The 12,772-nt window shown below is 45.9% G+C and overlaps 1 protein-coding gene across 5 annotated transcripts in view; it reads left to right on the forward strand.

Moving 5' to 3' along the window:
- Nucleotides 1-491: 491 nt before the first annotated feature.
- Nucleotides 492-12,772, forward strand: part of LOC122541316 (netrin-G1-like) — a 41,813-nt gene continuing 29,532 nt past the window's right edge. Inside the window, exons 1-3 of one of the 5 annotated variants that reach the window (XM_087978901.1) lie at nucleotides 492-873; nucleotides 1,543-1,756; nucleotides 7,113-7,705. In XM_087978901.1, coding sequence (XP_087835027.1) covers nucleotides 7,463-7,705 — 243 coding nt within the window. In that variant the 5' untranslated portion in view covers nucleotides 492-873; nucleotides 1,543-1,756; nucleotides 7,113-7,462. Of the gene's footprint in view, nucleotides 874-1,542; nucleotides 1,757-1,943; nucleotides 2,207-2,277; nucleotides 2,665-7,112; nucleotides 7,706-12,772 lie in introns of those variants that run through there. The other 4 variants (XM_043677958.2, XM_087978902.1, XM_043677959.2 and 1 more) reach the window with 4 other exon arrangements.

Here is a 12,772-nt window from a genome sequence, read left to right on the forward strand (position 1 = left end):
CCTCAGAATTTCGAGATTCCGGGAATTGCCCCCACTCCAGCCCCCGACGTTCAGTCCGCATTCAACTTGGTTTCCTGCTCCTGATACCTAAAACCCTCTCCCTCCCGGCTGGGGGCGGTGGGACTCCCTTGTTATCCCGGATTCAGATCCCCGCACTGCTGCCTCACTGTACCAGGAACCCAGGTTTAATTCCAGCCTTGGGCGAATGTCTGCGTGGAGTTTCCACATTCTCCCGGTGCCCGTGTGGGTTACCTCCCACAGTCCAAAGGCGCGCCGGTTAGGTAGATAGATCCATGCTAAATTGCCCTGCTGTATTCAGGGATGCGTTGGGTGGGAGGGGGGGGGGGGGGGTCAGGTGGCTGAGCCATGGGCACCGCAGGGTTACTGGGATAGGGTGAGTCTGGGTGGGATGCTCTCCGGAGAGTCGGTGTGGACTTGGCGGGCCGAATGGCCTGTTTCCTCTGTGTAGGGAGTCTGACTTGCTGATTTATTCGCTTCTCCACACAGCCCGGATCCCTGTCTCCTGCATTCCCCACAACCCCAAGTGTGTGTGTGTGTGTGCAGAGTTTTCCCCAGCCTCAGCATTTCCACTGAGCGAAAGTGATGTCCTCTCCCCAGCCTGCCGGGGAGCGCTGCCTTCGTGTGATTCACTCAGCGCCGACGCTGCTGCTGCTCTGAATCTGGGAGGTGTGGACGCGCCGAGCTCTGGGGAGGAGGGAACTTTCGGCCCGTCTCCAGTGACACACACACACACACACGGGCTCTCAGCGCATCAAGGCGGCCTCCAATTGGGAGCTTCAAAATGGAACTGTCTGTGTTCACAATCGGAGATTGCAGTAACCCGGGGTAGGAAACCCCCTTCAGAAACAGCCGGTGAGTGAGAGGCACACAGCGACAGAGAGAGAGAGAGAGAGGGAGAGGTGGTGGGGATAGTTTCTGGTGACTAAAGACTCCTGCAGCCCAAGATCACTGAGGTATTACAAAAAATGGACCGTCCAGGTGGACGCAAAGAAATTGCATTGGTATAGCGCCTTTTTACGAGCAAAACTGTCCATGGGCCAGAAATGCAGGGGCTCGGGAAACCTTGCTTACCTCCTCTGCCCTCGGATATCTTTTAAATCGAATCCAAGATCAGTTTCTGAACACTTTCTACCTTTCAATGAACCCCGAGTTATTGCTGCTGTTGTCCCAGGCGTGGAGGCAGAGTGTGGGGCAGAGAATTCCTTTGGGATGTTTCTTTATTTTACCCCACTGGACTCCCAGTTCATTCCTGTTTCCAGTCGGGATTTCAAGCTCTGGAATGCCAACAATTCGGGAGCTGGGAGGGACTGAGGGCGGTGCGTTAGAAGATGGGAGTTGTTGTGGGCCACTTGAACACGGAGGGTCAGAGTGAGACAGACCCTCTCACACACCAAAGAAGTGAATAAAACCTCTTCTCTATTCCGCTGGACAGGGTCCACCCCACTCAGATATTCACTAATCATCCCTTGGTGATGCTGAAACAAAGGAATTGCATTTCTGAAGCACCTGTTTTTTCACCAGCCCAGCAATGAACCCAAAACCCTTTCCTAGCCATCAAACACTTCTTTTCCTGAAACGGTAGTCACCGCGGAAATGCAGCTGCCGGATTACGCACAGCAAGATCCCACAAACAGCAGTGCGATATCCACCAGCAGTCGTTTGCTCCCTGCGTCTGTGGCGTTCGGGAAAACTGGGAATGCGGCCGGGAAACCTGCGGGCGATCCAGGATCAGGAGGTGCGTTTGATTCTTCAGGTGGCCAGAGAGGAATGTTATGGCGGGGTGCAGGGGGGTTTCCTGATTAAAAAGCCCATCCGACCCGATAAGCTTTTTAAGAAAAGTCACCCTGTCAGTCCCACTCGATCGCTCCATACTTTCCCGGTTAGATGGGGCATTGGTCAGTTCTCCCGAGAAGATGGCAAATAAATAGCGACAAGGCAGATTCCCGAAGCAGTTCAGACGCTCAAACTCGGCTCTAGACTTTGACCTTTCTCCCCACTATTATTCAAGCTGTAATGACTTCAGGTTTTGTAGACTACTCCACAAGATAAAACCATGCAGAATCTCACAGAGTTTGATTTGTGCGGATTTAAAGGCTTTTGGAAGGCAGGACTTTAGGACCATGCGGAATCCTTAGATGGGCCGCTTTCCGTCTCTCTCCAGGATTTACATTTGAAGTCTGAATGTGTGAGTACGGCGCCGGGACCCGCTCCAGCTTTCTTTATCTTCATATCTCCATGCCCGCCTCTCTCTCTCTCTCTCTCTCTACCTCTCTGTACATTTATCTGTCCTAATTTCTCTCCATACCTTACCGTCTTGATATCTTGATCCTTATCTCTATCTCCATCTCTCCATTACTTTATCTTCCTACCTTCAGGTTCATCCCCATCGCTCCATCTCGATCTCTGCATTGATTCCCAACTCTCCCGCTCTGTCGCTCTCTAACCCCATCAATCTATCTGTGTCCCTCTGCCTCGTACATCCTTTTGTTCACATTATTATAATTTCTCCCTGGTTTTCCTTCTTTCTTTCTCTCAATCTTTCTTTTGTTTGTTCAATCATCCTTCGTATCTCTCCCTTTCTCCCTCTCCCTCATTGTCCCTGTTCAATTCACCTCTTCCATTTCCTGCCTGTCTTTGGAGATGGTAAGTGTGTGTTAGTGTTAGTGTTTGAAGATGGTGAGTGTGTGTTGGGTGTTCGGAGATGGTGAGTGTGTGTTGAGGGTTTAGGGATGGTGAGTATGTGTTGAGGGTGTGGAAATAGTAAGTGTGCGTTGGGGGTGTGGTAAGAGGGAGTGAATGTTGGGGGTGTGGAGATGGGCAGTATGTGCTGCGGGTGTGGAGATGGTGATTGTGTGTTGGTGTTTTCGAGATGGTAAGTGCGTGATGGTGTTTTGGAGATGGTGTGTGTGTGTTGGGGGTTTCGAGACAGTGAGAATATTTTGGGGGTTTGGAGATAGTGAGTGTGTGTTGGGGGTTTGGAGATGATGAGTTTGTGTTGGGGATTTGGAGAAGGTGAGCATGTGTTAGGGTTTGGAGATGGTGAGTGTGTGTTGGGTGTTTGGAGATAGGGAGTATGTGTTGGGGGTTTAGAGATGGAGGGTGTGTGTTGGGGGTGTGGAGATGGTGAGGGTGTGATGGGGTGTAGAGATGGTGAGGGTGTATTGGGTATTTGGAGATGGTAGGTGTGTGTTGGGGATTTGGGGATAGTGTGTGTATTTCAGAGGTGTGGAAATGGTGAGCATGCGTTGGGTATTTGAAGGTGGTCAGTGGGTATTGGGGATATGGAGATGGTGAGTGTGTATTGGGGATGTGGAGTTGGTGAGTCTGTGTTGTGGGTTTGGGGATGGTAAGTGTGTGTCAGGGATTTGGAGATGGTAAGTCTGTGTTGGGGTTTGGAAATGGTCAGTGGGTGGTGGGGATTTGGGGATTGTGAGTGTATGTTGGGAATGTGGAAATGGCGAGCATCTATTGGTTGTTTGGAGATGATCAGTGTGTGTTGGGGATTTGGAGATGGTGATTGTGTGTTGGGGATGTGGAGATGATGAGTGTGAATTGATGGTTTAGAGGTGGTGAGTTTGTGTTGCTGGTTTGGACGTGGTGATTGTGTGTTGGTGTTTGGAAATTGTGGCTAAGCAAGCATTTAGCATGCTTGTCTTTATTGCTCAGACCTTTTTGTGTTGGAGTTGGCACATTATGTTGAGGTTACACTGGATGTTGCTGAGGCCTCTTCTGGAGTACTGTGTACAGTTCTTGTCTCCCAGTTAAAGGAGGGATATTATTAAGTTGGAGGATGGGTTCAGAAGAGATTCACCAAGATGTTGCCAGGCAAAGAATGTTTGAGTTATAATGAGAGGCTGGGAACTTTATCGTGGAGCTTAGAAGGTTGAGAGTAACCTTATGGAGATCCTGAGAGGTGTAGATAAGTTGAATGGGAGGAATATTTCCCTAGGGTGGCAGATTTCAATACTAGTGGGCATTTTTGCAAGATGATAGGAGAAAGATTTTAAAAATACATGAGGGGCAATTTTTTTTACACAGCATGTGATTCATATGTGGAATGAACTTCCAGACGAAATGGTGGATGTGGGTACAGTTCAAACATTAAAAAGACATTTAGGTAAGTGCATAAATAGAAAAGGTTTGTAGGGGTCTGGGCTAGGAGTGAGCAGTTTAGTTTCGGATTAGGATCAGGATGGACTGGTTGGACCAAACAATCTGTCTTCATGCAGTCTGACTCTATGACTCCATGAGTGTATGCTGGGGATTTGGAGATGATGAGTGTGTATCAGGGTTTGGAGATGGTGAGCATGTGTCAGGGTTTGGAGATGTTGAGTGTGTGCTGGTGGGTCATAGGTGTGGGTGGATTGCCGAGTGAGTGTCTGAAGTTTGGAGATGGTGAGTGTGTGTTGGCGGATTTGAAGATGGTGTGTGTCAGGATTTGAAGAAGGTGAGTGTATGTCAGGGGTTTGGAGATGGTGAGTGTGTGCTGGTGGGTTGTAGGTGTGGGTAGATTGTTGAGTGAGTGTCTGAAGTTTGGAGATGGTGAATGTGTGTTGAGGGATTTGTGCAATGATGTTCAGTTCAGAATGTGACTGTTGTTTGTGATGACGTGCAAGCTGAAGGGGAATGTGGGAGGAAGTGAGACATTCAGAGACTATTTTCTGCACACAGGGTAGCAATTTATGAAAGCTCGTAGTATTTATTCTCAAGGATGAGCTATAAATATCTGAGTTCTAATCTTGATACAGTCACAGCTCAGAGTAACACCTCGTGTTGTAAATTAGGGCATGGGAATGGTCACTAAACAAGGCTAAAAGGAAAACTCTTCAAACATGGTATGAGAATCACTTTCCTTTTTCAGGATCAAGAGGATTTAAAGTAAAGTTAGAAAAAATATGTTCTAAGTATGTGCATCGCTGGCTGGGTCAGTGTTAATTAGAAAGAGGCAAAAGTGAGGACTGCAGATGCTGGAGATCAGAGTCAAGGGTGTGGTGCAGGAAAAGCACAGCAAGTCGGGCAGCATCCGGCATCACACTCTTGATTAGAATGAGGACAATTAACAGACAGCCAAATTGCAGTGGGTCTGGAGTCACATATTTGCAAGAACAGGGAAGGATGACTGATTCCCTTCCTTAAATGACACTTGTGAAGCAGATGGGGTTTTATGAGAATCAGTGGTGGTTATAGTACTTGCCTTTAGGGAAGTTTCTTAATTCCAGATTTACATTGTAGTCAGGTTTCAACAACAGTCATGAACCCATATCTGCAGACCATTCGGGTGAATTTTTAGATTACTAATCAAGCGATAGTACCACCATGCCATTACCTTCTCAACAATGCTGGTAAAACAAGAACACATTATTTTTCTTATTTCACCTTGTTCTTCTTTATGTCTTCTGATGAAGCTGAATCAAACGCAGGAACAAATGAGGACTGCAGACGCTGGGGATCAGAGTCAAAAAGTGTGATGCTGGAAAAGCACAGCAGGCCAAGCAGCATCTGAGAAGCAGGCGAGTCGACGTTTCGAGCATGAGCTTTTCGTCAGGAATGTTGGGGAGGTGGTGCACCCTAGGGGGTCTGGGAGATAAATGGAAGGGAGTGTTTGGGTTGGGGAAGGTAGCTAAGAATGCAATAGGTAGATGAAGGTGTGAGCTGATGGTGATATTGTGACTGAACACTTCAACTCCCCCTCCCACTCTGCCAAGGACATGCAAGTCCTGGGCCTACTCCACTGCCAAATTCTAGCCACCAGAAACCTAAAGGAAAAACACCTCATCTTTTGCCTTGGGATCCTACAACCACACAGGATCAATGGCGATTTCACCAGTTTCCTGATCTCCCCTCTCTCCACCTTATCACAGATACAACCTTTCAACTCAGCACCACCCTCTTGAACTGTCCTACCTGTCCATCTTCCTTCCACCTACCTGCTCCAACCTCCGCTCCGACCTATCACCATCACCCCCCACTTTCATCTACCTCTCGCATTCTCAGCCACCTTCCCACCCACGTCCCATTTATCTCTCAGCCCCCTTGGGATCACCTCTCCCCTGACACCCCATGCCCCCATATTCCTGATGAAGTGCTTATGCTCGAAACATTGACTCTCCTGCTCCATGGATGCTGCCTGACCGGCTGTGCTTTTCCAGCACCACGCTTTTTTGACTCTGAAACAAACTCAGTCCACAGGCTTGAGCCAACATCTAATCTGGCACTCCAAGTGTTGGTTTAATAGAGTGGAGCACTGTCAGAGAATTATGTTCTCCTTCATGGGATCTTGCTGTTGCTGGTAAAGCCAGTTGTGTTACTCATTGCTAAATGTTTTTTCAAAGTTGTGCTTAATACAATTTTAAAAGGCAGTTAAAAGTCAAACACTGCTGTGGATCTGGACTCACAGGAAGGCACTGGCAGGTTGGGAGTATTAATGAGGTTTAATTCTGTCAGGGGGCAGCTTGGAAGGAGTATTGTACTGTCAAGGGTCACTACTGAGGATGTGCTACACTGTCAGAGGGTCAGTGTTGAGGGAACGCTGCACTGTCAGAGTGTATGTGCTGAGGGAGTGCTGCACTGTCAAAGGGTCTGTATTGAGAGAGTGCATTGTCAGAGAGTCAGTACTGAGGGAGAGCTACACTGTCAGAGGGTCTGAACTGAGTGAGTTTGGAATGTCAGAAGGCCAGTACTGAGAGAGTGCTTTAGGTCTAGAGGCTCAAAGCTGATAGTGCTATACTATTAAAGGTGCCACCTTTGTGATGAAGTCCTTACATCCGACTTGGATGTAATAGATCCCCCGGTGACTATTTTGAAAAAAAAACAATGTGATGAGGACCTCTCCCTGGCATCCTTGCCAATACTTCAACCCACTCATGATCAAATGAAGTAAACAGACACATCATTCATTGGTCGTATTTGCAATTTTTACGTATGCAATATATCTGCTTCCAAGTGACTGCTGTAAGTGACAACTCCTCTCCATGCCTGCAACATTGCATTTCAAGTGAGCTGTGAAGTCTGAGGGTGGATTGTGGTTGAAGGCTGAAGTTTAGGGACACTGTCTGTTCTTAAATCTATGTATTTGATTCCTTTTCTAATAGGCAAATGATTTGTGAGAGAAGACATGAACAATGGGGAACAGGATCTGGTCTGGAGAATGCCTTCACATTGGCTTCCTGCACTAACTGTATCAGACACCCAGAACATCTGCCTGACACAGCAAACAGATCTGGAAAGAAAACAAAATCTCAAATAAGAACAACCAGAACATCACCTACAGTCCCAACTCCTGGAATATTTACACCAACACTGCAGAAGATAGAATGAGTTTCAAGGCTAGGAACATCTGCCCGCATTGAGTTGGTCCCTGAGTGAGGGTGGCACAAGAGCAGAAAAACACCCCCAGACGAACTGAGATAGCCCCCTCTCTAAGTGGGGTCCAGTTGGAGTGATGCATCTATCCAGCCTGCTACCCCTTCAGATCCTTTATGTGACCCTGACTCTCTCTGCACAGCACTTCCCATCCTGGGGACACTATGACCTATGTAAGACCCGGATACACTGGGACAAATGGATGAGTTGGGATTACATGGCCTGCCAACCAGAGACCACGCTGCTCACCAGGTTCCTGAAGATCAGTCTGGATCCCCCCAACAGCACATGTGGAGAAACCCCTGAGATGTACTGCACTCTGGTGAGTACAATCATTTCTGAACCAGCCTCTGTTGTGTCTGGCACTGTGAACAGAGGCTCACTGAATGGCCTCTGTCAAAGTGGATTCCGTTCGCACTCTGACATTGGATTCATTATCAGGTGCATGGAGTACAAAATCAAGGAAGTGTTATAAAATCTACAGAAGTGAAAGGATAGTGAAGAAGGCATTGTTATGCTTTCCTTTATTGGTCAGAGTACTGAGTACAGAAGTTGGGAGATCATGTTGCATCTCCAGTATACAGAACATTGGCTAGGCCACTTTTGGAATAAGATGTGCAATTCTGATCTCCTTCCTGTCAGAAGGATGTTGTGAAACTTGAAAGGGTTCAGAAAATATTTACAAGTATGTTGCCAAGGTTGGAGGATTTGAGCTGTAGGGTGATGCTGTTTTCCCTGAAGCATCGGAGGCTGAGGGGTGACCTTACAGAGATTTATAAAATCATGAGGGGCACGAATAGAGTAAATAGAGGAAGTCTCTTCTCTACTGGGCATCGGTTTAGGGTGAGAAGGGAAAGATATAAAAGCAACCTAAGGGGCAACTTTTTCATGCACAGGTGGTACGTGTATGGAATGAGTTGCCAGAAGAAGTGGTGCAGGCTGGTACAATTGCAACGTTTAAGAAGCATTTGGATGGGTATATGAATAGGAAGGGTTTGGAGGAATATGGGCTGGGTGCTGGCAGGTGGGACTAGATTGGGTTGGGATATCTGGTTGGCATGGATAAGTTGGACCGAAGGGTCTGTTTCCGTGCTGTACATCTCTATGATTCTATCACTCTATGACTGCTCAGGCCCAGGTTGGAAGATTGTGTCCATTGTGAGACAACATCCGAGATTTTCATTTTTTGGAGACAGTGCTAAAACCAGTTAACAGGGATGAGGGACTTCATTTAATGTGGAGATTGTGGGATTATGTCTGGAGTGAGAAATCTGTCCTATTTTGTTTCTCGTCACTGATGTTTATAATGTTCAAACGTCTTGGTGATGCTATGAAATATTTCAGTTCATGAAGTTCTGAATCAGGCCAAAATGCACCAGACTGGATTTCTGTGGGAATTGTTGCAATCTCACAGTGTCTGACCCTATCTGGTTTAGCCCTATAAAGCATCCGGTAAGCAATTGAGATGTAAATTCACGATTGTTTTTACATGTTAATCGTCATGTTGTTAAGCTAATCATTTCCTCAGGGTGACTAGTTTGTACAGTATTGTTTGAGGGAAAACTCCTGATGTAGGAATCAGACATATGGTTCAACAATTATTGAAAATGTATGATATATTTCAGAACATGCAGTTTATCACAGGGAATTATACTCCAAGTCAATCAGTAATCTGCTTTTTAAAAGAATCTTCTGCAATAAATTTTGCAGGTTCCATTCTGTAACGTTGCAAGCGTATCTGAAAGCAATGAGATCAGGTTCTATGTAAGTGACAGTTTCAAGACGTTTCAAAGTGCGTCACCGTGAGCGACTTATTTCTTGGAGTGTGGTCACTCTTTTAATGTTGGGGACGCATTCCTCAATTTGTGCACAGCAACACAGCAATGGAGGAAAAATCGCCTGGTGCTTGCGATATTAACTTCACGTCTGCAATCTTGAGAGGTTTCATAGTCAGGACTATGTGTCCGAATTTCGACTCCTTTATCCCGTATTTTTTATTCTTATTCGGTAACTTTTCGGCATTTTCTTTTTAAAAATGCACATTCCCTTGCTCCTTCTTTCCCAATCTGTTCCATCTCCTGAATTTTGCTTCTCTGATTCTGTATTCAGTGTGAGTGGGTGAGTGAGACGGAAAGACTCCAGGGTGAGAATGTATTCAGACTGTGACTGTGACGTTGGTGCAGAGACACTCATTCCTCAACAGATGCTGTGCTGATATAATGTATCGGGGTTCGGTGGGTGTAGGGGTTTGTAATATTGCAGCAATAATCCAGAGTAAGCGAGAGTCCCCAGTCCACAACTGAGTGAGAAACTGCTTTTAGGAGAGTCATAAAAATGCACAGCGCGGAAACAGACCCTTTGGTCTTACTCATCCATGGCGATGAGATATTCTAAATTAATCTAGTCCAATTTGCTAGCATTCGGTTCATGTGCCTCTAAACCTTTCCTATTCGTATAACCACCCAGATTCCTTTTAAATGTTGTAATTGTACCAGCCTCCACCACTTCCGCTGGCAGCTCATTCCATACACTCTCCATCCTCTGTGTGAAAAAGTTGTCCCTTAGGTCCCTTCTAAATCTTTCCCCTCACCTCAAACCTACACCCACTAATTTTGGATTCCCATACCCTGGGGAAAAGACTTTGGTTATTCAACCTCTCCATGCCCCTCATGATTTTATAAACTTCTGTAAGATCACCCCTCAGCCTCCGATGCTCCAGGGAACCCAGCCTATTCAGCCTCTCTCAATTGCTCAAACCCTTCAACCAGGCAACATCCTTTTCTGCACTCTTTCAAGTTTCATAACATCTTTCCTATAGCAGAGAGACCAGAATTGAATGCAGTTTTCCAAAAGTTGACTAAACAAAGTTCCGAACAACTACAACATGACTTCACAACTCCTATACTCAATGAAAGTCTCACTATTAATTTCCCTCTAACTGCCTTACCTGGACACTTTTCAACAGAAACCCTGACTATTCACTCGACAGTACTGAAGCTCAGAAACCTGTCTGTGCCTCCCTCTCTTCCCTATTAGTTCAATACAAACACACACACACACTCAGCGAAGAGACAGGTAGTCACTATTAGTGTTCAATAAACGAGATCGGGGGAAACAGTAATCCAGTTTCTCAGCTTCTCACAACATGGGGTGGATAAAAACAAGCAAACCTCGCGAAGATTAATTCATCAATCGAGTGTGTGAGTCAAAATGGAATGGGATGGGTTTTTATCCATTTTACGATTCAATAGATTTTGTTTAAACTGCAAATTAGATGAAATGTAAATGTTAATTAGATTCAGGAACACTGCGGTTAGTTACAGGAGGAGTAATCCCAAGGACATGAGTTCAAAACCCACCATAGCAGTACGGGAATTTCCAAAAACAAAAATCAGGAATAAAATAAAGGTCTGTCTCATTGGCCATGCCATTGTTGAACTGACACATTTTTAAAAATGCCATTTGTTTCACTAGCCTTTCTTCAAATCGTAAAGTGTCCTTACAAAGCCGGTTTGGCCTTTCTGTGACGCCAGCCCCCGAGCAATGTGTTTGTCCTTCAAAACGGAAGAGACACTCAGCTCATAGACAACATGGGTTTGAAGGGAAGATGTTTTGTGGATGGGTTTATTGCCTGTGCTGTTGCAGTTTCGCTGCTTTTTCCATACCTTATGACCAATCACCATCGAATTTTGGGGCAGTTCACCTTCCGCTCTCTTTAGTGTGGAGATGCTGAATATGCTTCCGCTGGTCCGACGTGTGAGACAGGAGATTGGATTCACCCGTCCCTGGCACTAATCTTCGGGGTTTGCTTTGGCTTATGACAACAACTGCACCTGGATAGAGTGCCTTTCACGGAGTAAGATGGACTGCACAGTAACGTATTCAGACAGCACTTCCACACTGAACAACAAAAAAAGAACAGTAACGAAAAGCCTTGTCAAATACAGCAGTGTTAATCAGATGCGAGAGGTCGAGACATTTATGGAGGGAATTCCAGAATTTAGGGCCAAGGCGTTTGGAGGCGGAGTGGTTAAGATCATGAATGTTCAAGAGGTTGTAATTGAAGTGGCAGGAATAATTTGGTGAGTTTGGGGATCAGGATTTCAGAGACAAATGGGTTGTGACTCCATGGAGGAAAGTGAACCACAGAGTAAAAAAAAATGTTTTGCCAAACTGGGGACTGGTCTAACCCTGGTGTATCCCTGCCATGATAGCAGGGATGCGGCTTGGCAGTAAGAGAGGTTGTGACATTATTGGAATAATCCAGTCCGGAGGTGGCAAAGTCAGAGTTGAGGCTTTCAGCAACAGATGAACTGAGGTAGAGGCAGACCGAAACAGTATTATTGAGATGGGAAAGGCAATGGAGAGGAGATGGTCAATTCTTCATCACTTGGGCCCAAAAGGAGTCTGTTAATTCTAATCAATGCCAGTGTTGAAAGTAGAATATTCCACAAATTCTATAATCACCCACTAGATTCATTTCTTGCAACAGCTCAATGTGTTCACATGCAATTCCACTTCAATGAGAAGTTTTTATTGATCTGAGGTTTTTTGCAAGCTACAGAACAAATCTCATTGAGACTCTGCACAAGTGATATGTGGGCCACTTTAAGCAGATAGGAAAGAAGGAGACAGTACACTGGATACAGTTAGCCACAGTGTGATCCACAGAGAGATGGGACACTCTTCAGTGTGACACAGTGTGACTCAGAGAGGGAGAAATGGGACACTGGTATAGTAAGACACAGTACATCTTGATCGATTGGAAATAAGTGTGGCAATTTTCCCAAAAGCAGGAGATAATTTGGCTCCAGTAAGTATTGGGTTGGCTTGAGACATTACATTCTTTTTTCTAATCGATCTGTTCAGAGATGTCATTGAACATGTCTAGAGCAGGTAAGAATACTAACCTGCAAGTAGAATGCCAAACGGTCAGGGACAGAATTTCTGAAACTGACTGGGACCTTCCAGGATCCAACATCTGGGTCCACAGGCACCCAGACAACATTTAACTTTCTGAAAGCCAGGAACAGCAGTTAACCTCTGTTGGCTGCATCCACTCATCTCTGGAAGATGTCTGACACTGGACAGAAACTAACTCCGTGCTTCAGCAATACCACATTTGATCTTCTCCTGCAGGATTTTTAGAGGAGAAGGGATGTACTGTTTCTGCAAAATGGAAACAGGAGTCCGTCTGCTGGCAAAGGCAGTGTGGATAGAGGTCAGTACCTGTGGGTGCTTCAAGATTCAATGGATGAAGTGCTGTCAACAGATGAATGATCTGCTGCACTCCATCAACAGTAAGTGCCATTGTCTGCTCAGTGCTGCATGTCCCCACGAGAGTGAGTTAGCATTGTTGGTTTGCCATTGCATGCACAAGGTTGCAATA

Source organism: Chiloscyllium plagiosum, unplaced genomic scaffold (assembly GCF_037043375.1).
Source record: "Chiloscyllium plagiosum isolate Xiang-an unplaced genomic scaffold, Cpla_swu_hap1 HiC_scaffold_35, whole genome shotgun sequence".
Taxonomy (NCBI): domain Eukaryota; kingdom Metazoa; phylum Chordata; class Chondrichthyes; order Orectolobiformes; family Hemiscylliidae; genus Chiloscyllium; species Chiloscyllium plagiosum.